The sequence below is a fragment of the Arabidopsis lyrata genome (genome assembly GCF_000004255.2).
Source record: "Arabidopsis lyrata subsp. lyrata unplaced genomic scaffold ARALYscaffold_8, whole genome shotgun sequence".
NCBI lineage: Eukaryota > Viridiplantae > Streptophyta > Magnoliopsida > Brassicales > Brassicaceae > Arabidopsis > Arabidopsis lyrata.
In genome coordinates, this window is record NW_003302548.1 from 17,289,100 (window position 1) to 17,312,890 (window position 23,791).

Genomic DNA, 23,791 nt, shown 5'->3' on the forward strand with positions numbered 1-23,791 from the left:
GCCGATCACCTGTGTGCAATGTGGTTGCAAGGTATGGTACATAATCTACTGATATATTAATGATTTATTTGTTACTGAAATGTCTAATTGTAACGATGAACTCAACAGGTACAAGCTACATGTTAAAGTAATGGATTCAACTGGTGAGATGAAGCTGATGCTTTTTGATAGTATGGCTTCTGAGATTGTTGGCTGTCCAGCAAACAGTCTCCTTGATGGATCGTTCGATGAGTTTGAGGACCCAGAGAACCTACCTGATGCGATCAGACATTTGACTGGTAAGACATACCAGTATCTGGTCTGTGTGGAGAATGAAAATGTGTGGAATGGACTGGATAACTTATAAGGTATCCAGAGTTCTTGCTAATGATTGTGTTGGAGAGGAAGATCTACCAGATGATTCACTTGATCAGGTATGGAATATTATAAATTTTGTCTGAGGTCCTACCCCCTATGATTTGAGAAGAATTCGATATATCAATAATCCTAATCTTATTATGTTTTAGACTCAGGGGAGCCTGCTGCTTACCTACTCTGGAGAGCCTTCAGAGACTACTACTCCATCTTCTAAGAGGAGTAGTGACAGTTCTCTGTCACCAACTGATAATTCCTCTACAACTAAGAAACTTTGTCTTGAGTCAATCAACGTTGTGAAGATAAAGCAAGAGAAGAGTGTGAAGACTAATGAAGATAAAGTCGATGGAGTCAAGCTCGAGTGTGTTGCTGTGAAGCAGCATGAAGAGAACACTGATGAAGACAAAGTCCATTTGGACAAGCTCAAGGGTTCTGAATGTTAAGCAGAAGAACAAGTATATGAAGTAGTTGACATCCAACAATGTTTGTTCTTTTTAGATTTGTGTTTTCAATAAATGGTTTATGTTAGCAGTTTACACATTTGCTTCTGTTTTCTAAAATTTGGAATGTTATTTGGTTTTATTGATTTTTCTATTGGTTTTTATTACAGTTAATATCTGTTGTTTAATGTTTCTTTAAATGTTTCTTTAATCACTGGAAAACATACATCAGTGTTCTTATTATGTTGGTTTGATATTTCTCTAAAAACTTTTTCTTAATTGTATAAGTTTTTTCATTTGTTTTTTTCCCTATTGGTTCTTTAAGTTTTTAAGTTGAATTCTTCATCTTAATTCGATATATGATGTATAAGATATGTTCCAAGAAGCTAAATTTTTATATATAGTAAAAAAAGACTTACTTTTATGGTATTCTTCAGCATGTATTTTCCAACTGCACCATAAGGTTAATGCACCTAATCCTGTCAAAATGAATCAAATATGTAATTTTTACGGTTTATTGGACCAGGAGTAAGATACAAATATTCTCCTCTTACCAAATACACAAAGAGTAAATATATTAATATTTCAGAAAAATAATAACAAATATACGGTTTAAAGAATAAAAATCTTACCGGTGAGAGAAGTATGGAAACTCTAAATCTATCAAATCATTGTTATTATTACGTTTCCATTTTCAATGCTAATGTCAGTCCATATGTAATCATCACTTATAGATAATATTGAACTTTTATTGTTTTTTTAGTCTTAAACGTTTCATATAACTGCTAAGGAACTTCTCTTCATAAATAGATAACAAGATCTCCACAGAAGTAGTCACAGGGAAACCCTAAATCTAAAAACATTTTCCTCAATTCTAAAAGTTGCTGTGCAATATGGAACCTCATCATTATCTTTCTGATTTGAATGTTCATGCAACTAGATGGTTGGTGCATGTGAAGATATTAAGTTTATGGAAAGAACCTACTTCTTCTTGGAGGACAGAGATCAGAATGATATTGGCTGACGAGAAGGTATAAAATTCTATGACTTTTTTATTTATTTAAATACACAACTTATGTGTCTTTAATTTTTTAAAAAACATAATTTTAATTTTATTTGTTTACTTTATCTTCAATTTTTTAAAATTTTTTAATAAATGTTAGAATCTTTGTTATGCTAAAAACAAATTCTCTTCAAAACTATATAGTAAAAGAACACTTATAATCACAAAAACAATTACACCACTTTTACTATTTCACATTTTAATATCTACTTTTACTTATATTAACATTACAAACCCATTTTATAATTAATACACCTATTTAAATATATTAAATCACATTCTTCTAAGTATTAAATAACAACCAACCAATTAAAATACCACTTATTAGTTAAAAATGATTTAATTTAAAAACCAATTTTATAAATTATGTATATAAAACATAATCAACTACTTAATAAGAAAACCGCACAAAATCTACGCCCGCGGGATACCACATATTACATCAATATATGATTAATATCACCAGTTTTTAAGTGAAATTTACGGTAATTAGATTACACACTATTCCATAATTAATTACCTGCAGAATAAAACCATGTTGTCGAAATGCTTTCTCTCACTTTTCTATATATTTAATGTAAATATGTGTATAGATATGCACATGCATGACCATCTCTCTATATATATTGATACATATTTAATCTTTTGATTCTACTATGGCATGTGACTTGAGGTGTGGTGTTACATCTTTATATATAATCGTCTTGACCTAATGATGCTTGACCCATGATCTTAATTTTAATTTACTTTATCTTTTCCATAATCTTTTTGTTTTGTCCAGTTCCTCTTTCTTAAATTTTCTAATCACTATTCTAAATTTTCAGTCCAACAAATTGGATCTAAACAGCGTCATCTTAATATAATACCTTACAAACTATTACAAATGCAATTGAAAAAAAGGCAAGTAAATCCTATAGTCTTTAATCTACAACTTAATTATTTTTTTCTAAACAACTACTAATTATACCTTAATATTTTAAGTTTTCTTTGGTATTTAAATTTTATAAGAACATCTACAATAGTTCTCGAGTAAATTTTGTTATTAATATACAACGTATACAAAATATATAGCTGTTAGTTCCTAAGCATGCATATATGCATGTGTATGAGCAAATATAAACAGATAATTACAGCGAATGAAATGGACCGACAATGTGAGCAGAGATGAGCATTAGTAAATTGAATTAATCTTTCACATAAATTCCTAGCTTGCATGTGCATTACACTCTCTTCAAGATTCCATGTTTCAACTACTAATTTAATTATTTATATATCAGAAAACCAAAGTAGATATCTCCGTCTTTCTTTCCGTCACTAGATTTTATTATTATTTCATTTTTTACCACTATATACCCACTTCCCACTCTCTCCCAAAGTAAAAAACAAATAATCACAATCCAAAGTAATCTAAATTTTCTTTCCGAAGCATTAGAAAAACCCAATTATGTGAAGCATCGTTTATCAATAATAGGTGGAAGTAGTAGTAGTAGCATTCAACAAATATCATTATTAGTAACTAGAAGTCTAGAAATCATTATTGATTTGAGTAACATTATCTTCTTTTTGTTTCTTGAAAATAACAATCCAGAAATAACAAAATAATAGGGCCAATTTTAACATGTCATTTTCTGAATTGATAACCTAATTTTCTTAGATGATTTATGACTCATGTTATAGTTAGATTTATGGGAGTTGTAACTTGTAACTTGAGCAGTATACTTTATGGTTTTTTTTATCACTAAGAATAAAGTTTTTTTTTTTTAATTACCATTTATGAATAATTTTATCAGCATGCCTCATCTAAAAGTATTTACCAAAAATAAATCCACTTACAAGAATAAAAGGAATCAAAATAAACAACACCATTTATGAAAAATAGCAGTAACATGGATTGCATCATTTCTATATTTACTACATTTTTCATATATTTTAACTCAATTCATAATTCTATTTTGTTCTTAAAACAAATAATGGTGGGAAAATAAAAGAGAATCAAAGTTAAACATTTTGGAAAATAATAATAAAGGGAAAAAGGTAGAGGTGCTTTTTGGGATCCAGATCTTCCTTTACTACTTCTCCTTCTCTCTCCTTTGGTATGGCTCTGTTTTTATATATTTCTATAAAAACAAAGTAAAAACCAAATCCATGGGGTTCTTCGCTTCACAATCCCAACGCACTTCTCTCTCTATCTCTCACTTCTTCTTCTCCTTCCTCCTCTCCCTCTTCTTCACCAATGCCACGTAACCCTAGATTCTGCTTCTTCCTCTTCCTTCTCTTTCACTCCTCTGTTTTCTTCATCACCCCCTGTTTCTCCATAGACGAACAAGGTCTAGCTCTCCTCTCATGGAAATCTCAGTTAAACATCTCCGGAGACGCTTTATCTTCTTGGAAAGCCTCCGAATCGAATCCTTGTCAATGGGTCGGAATCAGATGCAACGAAAGAGGTCAAGTCTCGGAGATACAACTCCAAGTCATGGATTTTCAAGGTCCGTTACCGGCGACGAATCTCCGGCAGTTAAAGTCTCTGACTTTACTCAGTTTAACCTCCGTGAATCTCACCGGTACAATCCCCAAAGAACTTGGAGACTTGTCGGAGCTAGAAGTTCTTGATTTAGCTGATAATTCTCTCTCTGGTGAAATCCCTGTGGAAATCTTCAAGCTCAAGAAACTCAAGACTCTGTCTCTCAACACAAACAATCTCGAAGGTGTGATTCCATCGGAGTTAGGGAATCTCGTGAACCTCGTCGAGCTCACTCTCTTCGACAATAAACTCGCCGGAGAGATTCCTAGAACCATCGGAGAACTCAAGAATCTAGAAATCTTCCGTGCAGGTGGTAACAAGAATCTAAGAGGAGAGCTTCCTTGGGAGATTGGTAACTGCGAGAGTCTTGTGACTTTAGGTCTCGCCGAAACAAGTCTCTCCGGTAAGCTTCCGGCGTCGATCGGAAACCTGAAAAAAGTTCAGACAATAGCTCTGTACACGTCACTCTTGTCTGGTCCAATCCCTGATGAGATTGGAAACTGCACAGAGCTTCAAAACCTCTACTTGTACCAAAACTCTATCTCTGGATCGATTCCTTCATCACTGGGACGTCTCAAGAAGCTTCAAAGTCTTCTCTTATGGCAAAACAATCTCGTCGGAAAAATACCCACCGAGCTAGGCACCTGTCCGGAGCTTTTCCTCGTCGATTTATCTGAAAATCTTCTCACCGGAAACATCCCAAGAAGCTTCGGAAACCTTCCAAATCTCCAAGAACTTCAGCTCAGCGTTAACCAACTCTCCGGTACAATCCCTGAAGAGCTCGCGAACTGCACGAAGCTAACACATTTAGAGATCGATAACAACCACATCTCCGGCGAGATTCCACCGTTGATCGGAAAATTAACAAGCTTGACGATGTTCTTCGCGTGGCAGAATCAGTTAACCGGAAAAATTCCAGAATCTCTTTCGCAATGTCAAGAGCTTCAAGCGATCGATCTCTCTTACAATAATCTCTCTGGTTCGATACCTAATGGAATCTTCGAAATACGAAACCTCACGAAGCTTCTTCTTCTCTCTAACTACTTATCTGGATTCATACCACCGGATATTGGAAACTGCACGAATCTCTACAGGTTAAGACTCAACGGAAACAGACTTGCGGGGAATATTCCGGCGGAGATTGGGAATCTGAAAAACATCAACTTTATCGATATAAGTGAGAATCGTCTCATCGGAAACATTCCTCCGGCGATCTCCGGTTGTACAAGTCTTGAATTCGTCGATCTACATTCAAACGGTTTAACCGGTGGTTTACCCGGTACACTTCCGAAGAGCTTACAATTCATCGATTTATCTGATAATTCGTTAACCGGTCCTCTACCAACCGGGATCGGATCGTTAACCGAACTCACGAAGCTCAATCTCGCTAAGAACCGATTCTCCGGCGAAATCCCAAGAGAGATCTCGTCTTGTCGGAGTCTTCAGCTTCTCAACCTCGGCGACAATGGCTTCACCGGAGAAATCCCAAACGACCTAGGACGAATCCCGTCTCTTGCCATAGCTCTGAATCTCAGCTGCAATAACTTCGCCGGAGAGATCCCGTCGAGATTCTCGAGCCTCACTAATCTCGGAACCCTCGATATCTCTCACAACAAACTCGCCGGAAACTTAAACGTCTTAGCTGATCTACAGAACCTCGTCTCACTCAACATCTCTTTCAACGAATTCTCCGGCGAGTTACCAAACACTCTGTTTTTCAGGAAACTTCCACTCTCTGTTCTTGAATCAAACAAAGGGCTTTTTATCTCGACCCGACCCGAGAATGGGATCCAAACCCGACACCGCTCCGCCGTGAAGTTAACCATGTCAATCCTCGTCGCAGCAAGCGTCGTTCTTGTTCTCATGGCGATTTACACTCTCGTCAAAGCACAGAAAGTCGCCGGAAAACAAGAGGAGTTAGATTCTTGGGAAGTGACTCTTTATCAAAAACTCGATTTCTCAATCGACGACATCGTCAAGAATCTAACTTCAGCCAACGTGATCGGAACTGGAAGCTCCGGTGTAGTTTACAGAGTAACAATCCCGTCGGGTGAAACTTTAGCCGTGAAGAAAATGTGGTCAAAGGAAGAAAACGGAGCGTTTAACTCGGAGATCAACACTCTTGGATCGATTCGACATCGGAACATAATCCGTCTCTTGGGTTGGTGTTCGAATCGGAATCTGAAGCTCTTGTTCTATGATTATCTTCCTAACGGAAGTTTAAGCTCTCTGCTTCATGGTGCCGGTAAAGGAAGTGGAGGAGCTGATTGGCAAGCACGTTACGACGTCGTTTTAGGCGTTGCACATGCTCTTGCTTATCTCCACCATGATTGTTTACCTCCAATTCTTCACGGTGACGTTAAAGCTATGAATGTCTTATTGGGTTCCCGGTTCGAATCTTACTTAGCCGATTTCGGTTTAGCGAAAATCGTCTCCGGTGAGGGAGTTATCGATGGAGATTCGTCGAAATTGAGTAACCGGCCTCCGTTAGCCGGTTCTTACGGCTACATGGCTCCAGGTAAAATTCAAATTTTGATTTCAATGTATATTGTCAATTTCAAATATTTAGAGTTTATAACGAATTTTAATTTTTTTTGTTTACAGAACATGCTTCGATGCAACATATAACCGAAAAGAGTGATGTGTATAGCTTTGGAGTGGTGCTACTAGAAGTTTTAACCGGGAAGCATCCATTGGATCCTGATCTACCCGGAGGTGCTCATTTGGTTCAATGGGTGAGAGATCATTTAGCCGGAAAGAAAGATCCTAGAGAAATTCTTGACCCGAGACTCCGTGGACGAGCAGATCCTATAATGCATGAGATGCTACAAACTCTAGCGGTCGCGTTCCTTTGCGTGAGCAATAAGGCAGCTGATCGGCCTATGATGAAAGACATTGTGGCGATGCTTAAAGAGATTAGGCAGTTTGATATCGAGCGATCGGAAACTGATATGATAAAAGGCGGAAAATGCGAAAAATGGCAGCCGCAACCGTTACCACCGGAGAAAATTGTCAATACTCCTCGAGGTTCATCTAATTGTTCGTTTGCTTTCTCGGATGAATCCGTATAAAAAAAACTATAGAATACTACGATTAGGGTGATGACATTTATAAAAGGGTGTGTTAATACTTGTTGTCGATGATTGTTAGATTCAGGTAAAGGAAGATCTAAGCTTAGCTTATTATTTTGGTTTGTGAGTTTTCATTTTATTTTTCTTGCAAACGAGTTGGAGAATGTATTGTACAATAATTGCAAGAGATTGAAGTGGTTTATTTTGCTATTTTTAAAGTTTCAAATAATATAAACAGAAGTAATTAGAGATATTGGTTAATTCTGCTAAACCGAAATTCATAGATCCAAGAATTATCCATATTCAATCCAATTTGTCAGACGATTGCAGAAACTAAGTTTGTTGTATATGCGCATGCATAGTGCATCTATAAAAAAAAGAAGAAGAAAATTAGTTTGAACATTGATCCACAATTGTATTATCCAAAAATAAAACATGCTGAGTTATTATTTATATAAAATTTTAAGGTTTTTTTTTTTTTTTGTAATTTTGAAGAATTTAAGATATAAAACTGGAAAAAAGACCGGGAGTGTTTGGAGTTACATACAGAAGAAAGATTCGTTCTTCTTTAATAACATTTTTATTCATTTATCTAACTATATAAATCCTTGGATGTTTGCTAATTTTGTGAAATTGAGAAGAGAGGCTTTCGACGTGGGATCACGTGGACCCACGCGCCACCCCATCACATGATCATGTGTTGTCTGAATAACAATGACTTTCCAGCCAACAATCACCAATTTTTATCATCTATATTACAATAAATAATATTTTGGTAATATATAATATAAGATTGAAGATGACTCGAGGGTCGTATAACCTTTTTCAAGCTAACAAAAAAACTTTGTGTGCACACAATAATAAGATTGCACATGCCTCAACCAAAATGTAAGAACGACAGTTTTCAGTTTTGTGGGTGTTGCTTCTCTTTGTTGTGTATATGTTTGTCTATTTAATCTCTTAAGTTCAAGAGATTTTGATAGTGACTTCCAAAAGTTTTAAAATTAGTCAGCATTTCGAGTTTTGTGAATATATCACAATTCAAATGTAGTTAGTTTAGTTGTATAGAGAAAATTTATGTAAACAAATTCGTATCCCGAACAATATTTTAGTTCTCTTGTAGATCCATTACTCGAGGTATTAATGGTTATTTTTCTATTTGGAACGAACTATGACGAAAGAATACGAAATCAGCATTAGATATTATAAACATTACGAAAAAAATGTTATATGAAAAGATTTGAAGGTCTCGCAACAGACAGAAGCAACCAAAAAGCTAATGATGATTATGCGGAATGTACGGGAACCACTTCATGTGGTCAATTCCATGTATTTATGTGACATACTAACATTACATCATCTCATGATTTTCAAGTCATGTGCCCATGGGCCATGGCAATGCCATGCATGGGTTTCTTCTTCTCCTAAAGAAATTTAACCGGGTATGATAACCGGATACCTACATAAATGGGTTTGAAATACGTGGGCCTGACGGGCCTGTTGTGTTAAAAATGAGCCTGTTTATCGAGAGAGATGTAAGATTTCTCTGTTTGAAGCAGAGTGTGGCCCCATCTCGAAACAATGGCTTCCTTAAGATGCTAAAAAAATGATGCAGCAGAAGGCCTTCATGCTTGCCGTGGAAGATAGGGTATTTAAAGATAGATCTAATTATGAAGCAAGTCTTCTTGATTCCAATTCAGACACCGATGCTGGTGTATAGTAGGGTTTGGAAACAGAACTAGGTCTTGTTCACCCAAACTAGGTCTTGTTCTTTACTCATTCGTCTAGTTAGTACTTTTTAATACGGCTAATGCAAGTTGATATGATGGAATGCAGATAAAGTTAGAATTGGTTACTAATTTCTTGTTGATACAAGTATTAAAATTGTGAAAGAGTCTGTGTTGTTGATCTCTGTTTCAGTCTCTACCACTAGACATTTGATGTTTCTCAAAACCCCCCAATTTTAGGTCCTTTTTCTTTTGCTTTTGTCTAAAGATTATTCTGAGAATTGGGGCTTCTTATACAATTAGCTTTACATGCTTGTCCTAGCTAAGCTAGTTAGCCAATCAAGCTCTTACTTAACTTTTTTTCTGTCACTGCCAATGACACTTTAATAGCCAATTTCTGAAGTTTCCTGGAAGGAGTATTCATTAAGTTAAGACTTTGAATTAAAAATAAAAAATAACTCATGTTGGCTTGTGTTAGGAGATGAATGTTGTTCCTTTTTCTTTGAATCTAGTTCTTTTGATTGCTTAAAACTAAAAATAGAACCAACATAGGAATCTACTGTCAGATCCCTTTTCTTTGAGATTGTGTCTTGTGGATCAAAATAAGGATCAGATTTTAGTAATCTTGAAGCAAACATGAATTAGGGATTAGAATATGCGGCCTTATAAGAATTATCTCTTTGAATCATTAATTACACCAACCTTACTAGATCTGTTTTAACAATATACAACAAAATCTTATCTTGGTTCTTGCATCTATTGAATCTTGATTCGTTTTTACATCTTGGGAGTGGGAAAAGGAAAGATCTATGCTTTAAGAACACATGGCAAAGCTACAGACTTTGAAGATAACCTCTGTTCTTCACCATCTTTTTGTAGTGCAGTTCCGATAAACTAAGCCACCGGCTGGTGGACTGCTCAATTGAAGCTGACAACTCCCGTGAAGCATATAAGAATAATGAATAATCCCAAAAATAGCTTTGACTTTGAAGTTACTTCTGATTTCATAAGCTATCCTATTGCTCGTCACTTGTCTTCTGAGCTCAAGTATATGATTTACAGGCAAGAAGACCAAATTTGAAATCAAACGGATCGGTTCTAGCCTAGTCTTACCATTTCTTTGTGAAAACGGCAAGACACCTTGTGTGGCGATCTTTGTGTCGGAAAACCAGAGCTCGACCATAAGATTCTCAAACCTCACATTTAGTTTCTTGTTTGGATTGGTGAAATTCAACTGCAACAACATATCACCGTTGAAATAAACCGGTGACTCGAAGAGGATAGTGTTGAGCTTTGCATTAGAGATGTCGAAAACAGGGGTTCTTGGCCTGACGGCGAAATAGAGAATCAAAGTAGCAATCCCAAAGACTATAAGAAGTATGCTGAAGATAAAACACAAAGCTGCACCACACCAAATCCATGGATTGGTCCTGCTTGTTCGTAGCCGCAGGAGAACCATTGTCTCGTTTAAAGACTGTGCTTGGACACCGTCTAGTTTAGGAGTTGTAGGGCTCTTCAGATGAGACAAAGGTGATTCAGACACAATCACTTCGGTAAGAGCTATTGGTGTTGTACTTGGAGTTGATTGTGTGCTTCTTGGAGTTGTTCTCCATGGTGTGTATATTGGAGAATACCATTTAGAAGATGGCGTTTCCCATGGAGGAGTTTCGGGCGGTTGCGGCTGCGGTTGCGACTGTGGCGGCGGAGGAAGATTTGACATGGGTTCTTATGTCTTGATAGTTGAAGAAGTAGAAGAGGAAGTAGGAAACTCTTGAAGTTTCTGTTTTTTGAGTTTCTTGGTGGTGTGAGAAGTAAGGTGTGTTCGATTAAAGGAAATTTAGGAAATGAGTAATGGTGTTTGGTTATATAGAAAAAGTCTAAAAGATTTCTTATTTTTGAAAAAGAGAGATTGTGAGTGGGAAAAAGGAGGGAGCTTTTGCTTAATGGGATGGGTTTTGTTTTGTAGTTTTGCACCATGCATTTTATGTAGATTTTTTTTTTTTTTTTCGTCTTAGTATGTTGCTTTTTTCTGCTAATACAACAAAAGAAAAGAACTACTTGATTGAAGAGAAATCAGGCATTTTCTCTGTAAAAATTCATTGAAAAAATATAAGTTGGTCTACTTCTTTTTCAATATAAAAAACGGTATCCGTTCCGTGTACATTTTAATTTATTTTTTGGTAAATAAAGCAAAAGAGTGGAGAAATACACAAATAGAAATAAATAATGTAAGCTACGTAATTAGAATACAATTGCTTATTTGCTGCTTTTGAGTTTCGGTAGGTTTTTGAATCAACATTTTGTTTATTCTTTCTATATATCTCTCTTTTTGGTAATGTGTGTGAGACTTTGTGTCGTTAGGTGTGGCTCCCTAAACACTTCATCACTAAGGAAAAACTTTTCTCTCTAAAGTGCATGTTGTAATTTTCTTTTATGTCCTTTTAACAATGATTTTCTTCTCGTTTCTTAAATAAAATATGTATTCCCTTTAAAAAATCTGAGATCATACGATTTGATAAATCATTTTTTATATAATTATTAATAGATTCTTAATCTAAATCCGTACATCTTTTGAGGTCAAAATCCAAAATAAAATAAATTTTATTGATTTGTCTAGAAAATTTACTGTGGTCCACTAGTTTGTATGGGTAATCCACAAAACATTTTGGAAACAAAAATGGTTTTGAATATAGTTTTCTATATGATGTAATCTCATAAGTTAATTTTGCTTCAAGTCAAATTAATTTTAAATGAGTTGAAATTGATAAATAAACATATACTATATCAAGTCATCAAGTAATAAAAATTCATTCTTATAATACATTTTCCAAATTTTGGGGTTTTCACTTGTGACGACATGCGTTAAATTTCTAAAAATAAAACATAAATATAACTATACTAATATTCTCTTCACGTATTTAAAATTTCATTCTTATAAGTTCATTACTTTTCTATTTTTTTGTGTTTTCATTGAACGAAAAAGAAAATACTATATAACAATGACAATTACAATTTTTATCCAACTAAATTAATGTTAAATAACCGGATATTTGAACGGTGATATGCTGTTGTTGTTGAATTTCACCAACCCAAACAAAAACTAAATGTAAGGTTTGAGGTTTGCTGACAATTCGATCGTCAAACAAGGTGTCTTGCCGTTTTTGTCAAAGAACCGGCAAAACTAAGCTAGAACCAATTTGGTTTTCTTGCATATGAATCATGCACTTGAGCTCAAAAGACAAGTTATAAGCAATACGATAGACTATGAAATCAGAAGTAAATTCAAAGTGAAAGTTGTTGTTGGGTTTATTCCTTATTCGTATAGGCTGTACGGGAGTTGTCAGCTTTAATTAATGAATCTACAAGCCAGTGGCTTAGTTTATCGAAAATGCATTACAAATAAATGGTGACGAATAGAGGTCATCTTCAAAGTCTCTATCATAGGTATTTCTTTTGCTCATTCAAGAAGATGTAAAAAACGAATCAATATTCTTAGATTTAGTATACTCTATGCAAGAACCAAGATAAGATTTTGTTGTATATTGTAGAGACATATCTAGGTTGTTAAATTACTAAGTTTGAAAATCAAATTTTATATAATAAGATGTGAGTTTTTCTTGTGTTTTGCTTATGTTTTGCTTATGTTTTGCTTATATTTTTTTTATATTTTTCTTATATTTTTCTTATTTTTGTTTGATTCTTATCAATATATTTTATTAGTTTTTATTTATAATAAAAACTATAATAATTGTTGTAAAAAAGTACGTTTGATTGCATTCGATTTGAATAATCGCCTAAAGTTTGCTTATAGAGAGAGACATTTTACATATGAAATACGTGGTATACTTTACTTTGGTGATTTGGCTTTTAAGTTTACAACCTTGATATATAATAAAAGAAATTTCAAAAGCTAAGCTACCAGTAAGATTTTAAAACTTCAATATACCAAAGTTCCTAAGTGATTTACGAATTCTCCCTAAATTTTTAGGAACCTCCAAAGTCCAAACAAAAAGTTTGTGGTATCTTTGGAATATTTCTTAGTTAAGAGACCTAATTCTTGTTGCATTGACATATAATTTTTAGAATAAACACTTGATCCTTGAATGCAATAAAGTCGTATACGGCCCTCCACTTAGGTATGAATCCGAAAGCTATATTGAAAAAGAGTTAATTAACATCAACGAAATGAAGTTTTTGTTTCGATCTAAAAACTAGGACTGGGAACTAAAATTTGGCTCTGAAATAATTGGAGTAAAAAGGTGCAACGAAGGCGGATCGGAATCCTTTGGTAGAAGGAATGAACAAATCATAGGTCACTATTATGATTTCCCTCTTAATTAAAGCCATATCTCATTATCATTGGCCCCATCCCATTTCACATCATACATATTACATACCTACAAACACAAAATGTCTACTTACAAACATTCATGCATATATATCACTTTTTATATATACATACTTTCCTTTATCTATTATACAACAAACTATATATATATCTATGGAGATGTCCCAAATTAGTAATAAAACGTTATATGTAAACAATCTATTGAAATAGTTTGTGGAAATCTTGTTTATTAACATATATGAAGAACGGTAATTATACAAGTAAAGTATATAGGAAAGCTAATTAGCTAGATAAGATAGAGTATATACATCATAATCTAAATATTATTACAAGTTATCTCAATATCTATATATTTATCATCCTATATATATATCATCCTCTTCACCATCTTTTTGTAGTGCAGTTCCGAGACAGTAAGCTACCGGCTGGTGGACTGGTCAACTGAAGCTGACAACTCCCTTTTAGCCAATACGAATAGTGAATGATCCCAAGAACAGCTTTCACTGTGAATTTACTTATGATTTCATAATCTATCATATTGCTTGCCACTTGTCTTCTGAGCTCAACCATATGATTTACAGGCAAGAAGATGGAATCTGAAACCAAGCGGATCGGTTATAGCCTAGTCTTACCGTTGCTTAGCGAAAACGGTAAGACACCTTGTGTGGCGATCATTTCGTCGGCAAACCAGAGCTCTACTGAAACTTTCTCAAACATCACACTTAGTTTCTTGTTTGGGTTGGTGAAATTCAACTGCAACAACATATCAACGTCGAAATTAACCGGGTCAGGTACGAGCAATGGTGTTTCCCATGGTGGCGTTTCGGGTACGAGCGATTGTGGCGGTTGATGAAGATCCAACATAGGTTTTTTATGTCTTGATATAAAGTTGAAGAAGTAGAGGAGGAAGAAGGAAACTTGAAGTTTATGTCTTGTGAGTTTTCTTGTTGGTGTGAGGAGAACTAAGAGGTGTGTGTTGAATGAAAGGAACGAAGATGTGAGTTTTTTTAAAGTTTTTGAGAGACTTCTTAATTTTCTCATGAAAGGAACGAAGATGTGAGTTTTATACAGAAAATGAGAGACTTCTTATAGTGAGATGAGAGACTTCTTAACAGTCGTTAGCCAGCTCAATACATACAATATGCTCTCTCTATTAACAGTCGTTAGCCAGCTCATCTTTCCGTATTAAGTAAACCAATGACATTCACGTCACTGTTAATAGAGAGAGCATATTGTATGTTGGTTCAGACCGATGCACAAAAGTTTTTTTTTTTTTTTTTTGGTAAATATGCAAAAAAGTTTTTTGCTGGCACTGTTTTGTCTTTCTGCATTAATTCTCTCTTGTACTTCCACTATGCCTTCATCCTATTAGTAGGTGGTCGGTTTAGCTAAAAGATAGAGTACGGATGTTTTCATGAAAATTGCGTTTCAACTGAATTATGTGTTTTATTTTAAAATATTTTTTTTTCATATCACGTATATATTCTCTCGCTATATGAAAGAATAATAGATCTAATACGTAAACTGAATTATGCGTTTTATTTTTCAAAGTTAAAAATATATTTGTCATAGAGTGAAAGGTGAATTAATATTCTCTCATCATTATATGAAATAATAATACCAAAATTATGGATTCATTGGTGTCTATAGAGAATGTTAAAAAGAGAGTACTTGAGTGTGTTAAAAAGACTAACAGAGTTAAATGACATCAATGAAATGAAACTAAAAAAATTTGAGTTTCAATCCAAAAATAGAGTACTTAAGACTTGAGAGCTAGTTGAAAAAGAGTTAATTAACATCAACGAAATGAAGTTTTTTTTTTAAGTTTTGTTTCGATCTAATGAGCCCGTGTATTCACATACAACATGATTGAGAAAACCAATTCGCGATAACCAGAATCGGTTAAACCGAAGTGTAGTTTTGTTAACCGACGATTCTCAATGTCCAACTTTTCCACTAAGCAATGTTAGTTTTAACCATTTTTTAAAGACACATCAAGTTAGTGTAATGTTATTTTTATTCTTACTAAAAACAACACTCTAATTTTTCTTATGTCAAAAAGCAACAAGAAGAAGTAAAAAGACAGTTTTAAAGGCTAGTTCTCACGTTGAGAAATTTTCATGGTTACGTAATACCTTAATAAGAGTTAATAAAATAAGTATGATAGAAAAATTAGCATGATCATAAAAAGAAAAATAATAGACAACATGAAGCTTATGGAAAGGAAAAAAAAGCTGAGAATCTAGTTAACAAGAATATGGAAAGAATTAAAAGACGAAGAAAATGAGTGAAAGGTATTACCGTATTACACATATTATATATTTTAAAAATATATTTGTTGCTAAAGAAAGTATAAATGGTGTTTTTTTATTGTGAAAATTTAAAGTAACAAAATTAAAGAAAACAATCTGGTGACTATATAGTTTACATGTACAGTTTAGTACTCTTGTAAAGAAAACAAGGTGTTTTACCGTTTTTACAAAGAACCGGCAAGACTAGGCTAGAACTAATATAGTTTTCTTGTTGAGACAGATCTAAGTTATTAAATTACTAAGTTTGAAAATCAAATTTCACATAATAAGATCGCGAGTTTTTGCTTATGTTTCGCTTATTTTTTGCTTAAATTTTGCTTATTTTTGTTTGATTTTTATCAATATATTTTATTAGTTTTATTTATAATAAAAACTATAATAATTGTAGTCAAAAAGGTACATTTGATTGCATTTGATTTGAAAATATTTTATATGGTAAAATATTTCAATTATATGATTTTGATCTTCAAAAAAGTACATTTGATTGCATTCGATTTGCTTATAGAGAGACATTTTACATATAAAATACGTGGTACACTTTACTTTGGTGATTTGGCTTTTAAGTTCACAACCTTGATATATAATAAAAGAAATTTCAAAAGCTAAGCTACCAGTAAGATTCTAAAACTTCAATATACCAAAGTTCCTAAGTGATTTACGAATTCTCCCTAAATTCTTAGGAACCTCTAAAGTCCAAACAAAAAGTTTGTGCTATCTTTGGAATATTTCTTAGTTAAGACCTAATACTTGTTGCATTGACATATAATTTTTAGAATCCACACTTGATTCTTGAATGCAATAAAGCCGTATACCGGCCCTCACTTAGATATGAATCCGAAAGCTATATCTTTGGTATATATATACTGTTCCGCAAATTAGCCTCCGATCAACTAAAATGTGTTTGTCATCCCTATAATTATTTAAGCTACATGAGAATGATTGAAGATGAGATTGAAGATGAGATCTGAAAAGCTACGGGTGATGAGAACACAAGGTCAAACGATTAACTCCGGCGGTAACAAAGGCGACTCCTTTGCGGTAACATTCCGACGTCGAGAATATTGACCGGAGTTACTTGTTCCTGTCGCCGAAGCAAACCAGACCCAAAACATCCTTTCCAGAATAGTTGACTTATAGACACATTCCCTAACCCTTTAACTCCCCTACTTAGCAAGAAAAAAGGTTACAAATCGAACCCTCAGATCCAATCGTCGTCGACACCGTTTTCCCCAACATCCGACTCCACCTTCAATCCGTTCCGGCAAAGACTAATCAAGGTTTCAGAAAGACTGTGGCTGAGTAGAAGGGAATTAGACTCTAATCAAGTGGCCCTATTTGTATCTAGAACGAAGACGACGACCAACTGTATCGAATTGTGTACCTTCTGGTGCTGATCTTTGTCATGACTACAAACAACACATGTTAATAACATAAGTGTCGAAAATCAAAGCTAATTAAGCCATTGGATGATTTAAGATAGGGATGATATATTAATATCGAAAATCAAAACTAATTAATCACATGCAAAATCAAATCGACAGAGGTATTTATGGGTTTGAACCATTAATTAATTCATGTAAAGATGACTCCTGATGAAGCACATATTTACAAGAACCAGATCAAATTAAAAACTTTATTATCTAATTAAATTTTGTGAATACCACAAGAGTAACTGATGACTATGGAAAAGCTTTTTTATCTAAATAAAGCTTTTTTTCCTTTCACCATAAATCAATATATATTGATTACATTTTATTCATTTTTTACTTCTTGAATTTCAAAAATATGATAGTATAAAATTTTAGACGCAGTAAATACTATTCCATAGTAATTACAAAACTTAAAATTACTGTTTTAACTGAAATTTTGGGTCATCGTTTCTATAATTTTTTAATTTATTAATACTTATTGAGAATTTTTGTAGAGGAAAGAATCAATACGTAAAAATGTTAACTAAGTTAAGAAGTGTAAATTAAATTCGGTAAAAAAACAAACATTCACAATGTCCTTATATTCTTATGCTTTATTCACATGTTAATCATACTTAAAGACGCTGGTCAATAAAGAAATTTGAAACTATGTCTTCGTAAAGATGTATATATGGCAGATGAATGAGAGTAGTGAATGCTCGTTGAAAGCAAATAACTACTCACAAAGTTCGAAGAGCCAAATTAACAAAGAGAAAAACTCTTTGACCCATGCATTCATATCCGTTTATAAACTATATATATATATATATATATATATATATATATATATATATATATATATATATAATATGCATGGTGAAAGCAGCAAATGCATGAAGACGCGATGGAGGTTTCACAAACTTTATGCTGTAGTCATTACAATAATAAACAGCAAATACTTCTGGTCGGAGAAGGCGATTTCTCCTTTTCTTTATGTCTAGCCAGAGCCTTTGGTTCAGCTACTAACATCACTGCAACTTCTCTTGATACTCGAGGTAGATAGATAATATATCATTTGTAGTATCAACGTATGGATATGCATCTGATTATCTATATATCATTTAGTATACACGTAAATTTGTGGTTAATTCAATCTTACTTAGCTTGTTGACTTGTAGATGAGTTAGAGATTAAGTACAAGGATGCGAAGTATAATGTAGAAGAGCTGGAGAGACTTGGATGCACTGTGGTCCACGGTGTTAATGTGCACTCCATGAACACAAATTATCGCGTCGTCAGATGGAGTCTATATGATAGAATAATTTTTAATTTTCCTCATGCTGGGTTTCATTGTTTTCGTCGCGAGCATAATATCTCCACCATCTTGTATGTCAACATTTTTTTTGGGTACCTATATATATTTGTAAATGTTTTATTGTGTACTAAACAAATGTATGTGTATGATGACACGTACAGGCAACACCAAGAAGTGGTGAGAGGATTTTTGAGGAGTGCTAAAGAGATGGTTAAAAATGACGATGGAGAGATTCATGTGACTCATAAGACGGCATATCCATTTGCCAACTGGGGTATAAAAACTCTGGGTACAGAAGCAGGTTTGAATTGTTATAGAGAGATGGAGTTTGATAGGTGGCAATATCCTGACTACTCCAACAAGAGAGGGAGTGGAATTGACAGTGACTCTAGCTTCCCTGTTGGAGAATCTTCTACTTTCATGTTTAAGAAAGTGACTCTACCCGGCCGGCTCTTTTAATTTCAGCGAAACATATTTAAACGGAGTGTTGAAACCACTCTTTTTGTAGTGATCATTTTAAATTAACTAATGTTGGGATTTTTCTATCGACCGGAACCCAATTGGTACCCAATTGAAAACAAAAGAGAGTATGATTCTTGTCGTCAAAATGGTGCATGAATAGAAATATTGAATGCTTTACGAAATACATAAATTATCACACAGTCCGAAGAGACGGATTAACCAAACATTTAATTAACACCAGTCTCTTTAATTTAACTAAAACATTCATATTTGATTTATAATGTATGTCTTTATGTCTATATATAACGACATTGTAAGAATAATGAAAATGCATTGAGATAAAATAAAAACTAAAAAGTTAAGAGAATACAAAAAAAAAAAAAAAAATTCTCTAGCTTTAGCTAGAGCCTTTGGTTCTGCAATAAACCTTACTGCGATCTCTCTCGATACTTGAGGTAAATCAAAATCTAAAATCATAATTGATTTAAGTTATAAGTGTTTTGATCTAGCGATCTTAGATTTTGGGATAGGAGGGGTTTCTTGACATATATACTCCAATTAGGGTTGAAAATTTGGGTTGTGTTTGTTATTGGGATCGAAGAAACGATATTTCATATGATTTTCGTGATTAATATTGTTTGAAATACAAATATTGTAGCAGAACTACAGCTGAAATATAGGAATGTGAAAGCTAACGTAGAAGAGTTGGAGAGACTCGGTTGCACCGTTGTCCATGGCGTTAACGTTCACTCCATGACCAAAGGGCATAAGCTTGAGATCGGCGATCAGAGCTTTTTGATAGAATCATCTTTAATTACCCTCATGCAGGGTTTGGTTTTGGCCGTGAGCACCAGAGATCCTACATCATGTAATGATATTTAAACATATTTTTAGCTCATTTTTTGGGTTTATTTGTGTATTGAAAAATGTATATGCATGTTCACAGGTTACACCAAGAATTAGTGAGAAGATTTCTAGAGAGCGCGAAAAAGATGGAGAGATTCATGTGACTCATAAGACGGCTCATCCATTTAACGAGTTGGAGATCGAGACTCTAGCTGAAGAAAAGGGTTTGTGTTTGATCCGGGAGGTGGAATTTAACAAATTATGTTTTCTGGTTACTCAAATAAGAGAGGAAGTGGACGTCACTGTGACTCTAGCTTCCCTATTGGAAAATCTTCTACTTTCATGTTTCAGAAAATCTTCGGCTAAACATATTTTTAAGTGGGCTTTGTATTGTGGATAACTTTATTTTATGACGAAGATATGAATCTTAAGTTTGTATTAATGTTGTTAGTGAATGGTGACGAAGATAATATGTTTAGTAGTACTAAAGATTGGAAGTTTTTTTTTTTGCCGTTACAGCTTGAATAAACAATCATAGTACTATACTATTTTGTTCTATTAATTGATCAGTTCCTAGTCAATTGTATATATTAATTGAATGGTAAAAATATACTATAATTTAATACCGCCTCATGCTAATTGGCATCGATATACTTGAAGCTAGAATATTGGTCGTTCTTTACATTGAAAATAAATGAGCCAACTAGGGAATTGAAAATAAAGACTCTGGTCTAGAAGCTTTTAGTTCTTGTACTCTTAAGAGTGTATGAACAGAATAATGAATGCTTTTCGAATTACATAAATACCCACAAAGTTCGAAGAGCCAAATGAATATAGCTAGTAAACAAACAAAACCAAACATTTAAGCAGTTTATAAGCAGATATATATACATGGTGTGAGAGGCAAACGAATGCTCAGGTGAAATGGAGGTCCAGGTTACTAAAAGGTTAAGACATTACACTAACAAACAAAAAATACTTTTGGTCGGAGAAGGAGACTTCTCTTTTTCTCTGTCTCTAGCTAGAGCCTTTGGTTCTGCAACTAATCTCACCGCGACCTCTCTCGATACTCAAGGTAAATCAAAATCTAAAAATTATAAAAATCTGAATTATATTTAATTAATGGTTGATCTATTTAAATTTCTATATAAAATAGAGGTAAATTTTCTTGCAATATTTTAAAATTTACATCCAAAAAAAAAACAATAACGAATGTTGTAGGGGAGCTAGAGCGTAAGTTTAAGAATGGGAAGTCGAACGTAGAAGAGCTGGAAAGACTCGGGTGCAGCGTGGTATATGGAGTTAACGTCCACTCCATGACCACAAAGCCTAGCGTTGGTGGTTCCGCGATATATGACAGAGTCATCTTCAATTTCCCTCACGCAGGGTTCGACTATGGTCGTGAACACGAAATCAAAACCATCATGTATGTTTCTAATTTATATTTAGTTTTGGGGTTTAAAAACATTACTTCTTTTTTTTTCAATTGGTTGCATCTACTGTGTGATTTAGGAGGCATCAAGAGCTTGTAAGAGGGTTTATGAAGAGTGCAAGAGTGATGGTGAAAGATGAAGACAAGGGAGGAGAGATTCATGTGATTCATAAGACAGAATATCCATTTAGCGAGTGGAAGCTAAAGACTTTGGGTGAGAAAGAAGGTTTAGATTTGATCCGTGAGATCGAGTTTTGCTTAAGTCAATATCCTGGTTATTCCAACAAGAGAGGAAGTGGAGGTTATAGTGACTCTAGCTTCCCTATCGGGAAATCTTCTACTTTCATGTTTACAAAACAGTTCTTTTACTAATTTGAATACCTAAAAGTTTTTGGAAAAGAGTACAATTTACTTATCACTATGATGCTAATAATTATAGTATTTGATTTTTTCATGTATTGTGATGCATGTTTGACGTTTTCCATATATTAAATTTTCTTTACCAAGAGATTTCAGTCTACAGTTTTTCTGCTTTGAATTCAGACCGTCGTCTCAGAATATAAATTCTAGTTAGCTAAAATCTGAAATTTCATTTCTTGGCCTCTCAAAACATTTACAACTTACAACAATCAACATGATCATAATGAATGAGACTCGACTATATATTCGTATTTTAAGGATAATTGTAAATCAAATTTGTGTTTGTTTAGTGATGATAACAAAACCTTCACACCCCAAATATCAATCACCAACAAAACCTTCATGAAGTATCAATATAGGTGGAAGCTTAAGTTGAATACAACAGGGTTCCATATCTTCACACAGATGAAGATCAAAGAACTCACAAAATTCACAAACTTATTATACTTAACACACAAACCACACGCATCACAATACATAGGCATAAAATTGAAAAGAGCAAAACATAAACACATATAATCTTAAGAAAAGAGATGTGTTATGTAGTTACTTGTTTACTCGATGGCACTAAACTCCTCGATCAAATTCTTCTCCATACCACGATTGTTCATGATCGCGTGGACCTTAGAGCAGTTACATGGCATAACCACACACCGTCCGATCTGGCTGCCTCGAGCTCCATTTGACCCACCAAGCTTACGTGCGATGACCACCGAATTAACCACATCATCGGACGGATGATAAATGGTTAACACCTCAAACCCTTTAAGATCACAAGAGTCAACGATTGGATACAAGAAAGCTCTAAGACCATGAGCACTTCTTAGCATCAACACAGCTCCAGGAGCCATATGCTTCTCCAAATGCTCAATAGCTTTGACCTTTGACTCTTTATCCATCCCAACAAGAGCTGCCAAGAAAATAACATCGTATTGGTCTAACCCTTCCTTAGCGTTTAACACATCAGTTGTGTGGAAAATCATGCGTTTCGAGAGGTCAGAATCGTGAGAAACGAGGTTTGAAGCGAGTGTGTTGGCGTGTGAGTCGATGTCGAAGTTGTGGAACGTTGTGTTGGGAAGATGGAACTTGGCCAAGACGATGGATGTAAGTGGCATCGGACCCGAACCGATAAAAGCGACTTTGGTCGGGACATGGGTTGTGTGTTGTGCTAGGAGATCGAATTCGAGTTTTCCTAGCTTGATATAGTTGTTGTAATAGGGAAAAATGTGTAAATGGTTTAGTGGGTTGTCTTCAAAAGAGCTTAAGATTGTTGAAAAGTGTTGCTCTAAATAACCTTCGGCTTCACCACAAAGCTTGATGAGATGAGATCTCGCGTCTTTGACTTTTTCATCGTGTATCTCCGTGACATCGATGTTTGTGTCTGTAGGTAAGCACGTGGATACGAGTTGTCCGAACAAAGTGTCGACATTCTTGGATGGTTTTAAGCTCTCGAGGTTTGAGATTTGATTGTATAAGTCGATGATTTGCTTCACAACGAGGTTGTTTTCGCAAGCCATGTCGACACTATGAGGACAGAATATAGAGTTTAGAATTTGTTTTCAAGACTTGGGAAAAAGCTTGTGTTGTTGTGTTGCCTTAACCCTCGCAAGGGGCGTTATTTATTGACGCATGTGGGGTCCATTCTTGGATAAATTTTGTTATTTTATTTATTTGATTCGATTCATATAGGTTACAAATATTTCCTCTAGGTTTAGAGTTTATGTTTTAGAATTATTCTTTTTGTTCAAAATGAATGATATTTCTCGTTTCAAAATAGTTCTCACATATTTTTAGTAATTGACCTTTATAATCATAACTATCCTCAAAATAGTAAAAATACCATGTAAAACTTAGACAAAATGTTGTTAAATATTTTCACATTGCTTAGGAATGAGAGTAACTAATGGCTTGATCAAGTTACTTTAGTCACAAATTGGTGAGGAACCTATACTCTTCAACTAAAAATCGCGATATTTATGGATTTATTGGGTTTGGTTATGAGTCTAATGTGGAAAGATTCATGTTGAATGAATTTACCAAAATAATTAGAGTTTAACGCACATTAAAATGT

The 23,791-nt window shown here is 34.2% G+C and overlaps 4 protein-coding genes across 4 annotated transcripts; 2 read left to right on the forward strand and 2 right to left on the reverse strand.

Annotated features, from left to right (window-relative positions):
* Nucleotides 1-3,864: 3,864 nt before the first annotated feature.
* On the forward strand, nt 3,865-7,661 carry LOC9300503 (probable LRR receptor-like serine/threonine-protein kinase At4g26540). The gene is made up of 2 exons (XM_002864381.2): nt 3,865-6,896; nt 6,983-7,661. Exons 1-2 carry the CDS (start codon nt 4,091-4,093, stop codon nt 7,447-7,449), a joined length of 3,273 nt encoding a protein of 1,090 aa, XP_002864427.1. The 5' UTR covers nt 3,865-4,090; the 3' UTR covers nt 7,450-7,661.
* A 2,180-nt stretch (nt 7,662-9,841) lies between these two features.
* LOC9300504 lies at nt 9,842-11,259 on the reverse strand. The gene has a single exon (XM_002866077.2). It carries the CDS (start codon nt 10,894-10,896, stop codon nt 10,039-10,041), a length of 858 nt encoding a protein of 285 aa, XP_002866123.1. The 5' UTR covers nt 10,897-11,259; the 3' UTR covers nt 9,842-10,038.
* Nucleotides 11,260-20,634: 9,375 nt separating this feature from the next.
* Nucleotides 20,635-22,023, forward strand: LOC9302199 (uncharacterized protein At4g26485). The gene is given in 4 exon segments (XM_021025079.1): nt 20,635-20,650; nt 20,653-20,943; nt 21,090-21,266; nt 21,392-22,023. Coding segments are annotated over 4 exon segments (765 nt in total). The 3' UTR covers nt 21,673-22,023.
* Nucleotides 22,024-22,039: 16 nt separating this feature from the next.
* LOC9300505 (nicotianamine synthase 2) lies at nt 22,040-23,409 on the reverse strand. Its single transcript, XM_002866079.2, has one exon. The coding sequence runs from the start codon at nt 23,235-23,237 to the stop codon at nt 22,275-22,277; it is 963 nt and encodes a 320-aa protein (XP_002866125.1). The 5' UTR covers nt 23,238-23,409; the 3' UTR covers nt 22,040-22,274.
* Nucleotides 23,410-23,791: the final 382 nt, after the last annotated feature.

Coding starts and splice junctions, on each gene's coding strand:
- LOC9300503 (XM_002864381.2), top strand. CDS start 4,091: ATGCCACGTAACCCTAGATTCTGCTTCTTCCTCTTCCTTCTCTTTCAC. Junction 6,897..6,982: donor TTACGGCTACATGGCTCCAG/GTAAAATTCAAA, acceptor TTTTGTTTACAG/AACATGCTTCGATGCAACAT.
- LOC9300504 (XM_002866077.2), bottom strand. CDS start 10,896: ATGTCAAATCTTCCTCCGCCGCCACAGTCGCAACCGCAGCCGCAACCG.
- LOC9300505 (XM_002866079.2), bottom strand. CDS start 23,237: ATGGCTTGCGAAAACAACCTCGTTGTGAAGCAAATCATCGACTTATAC.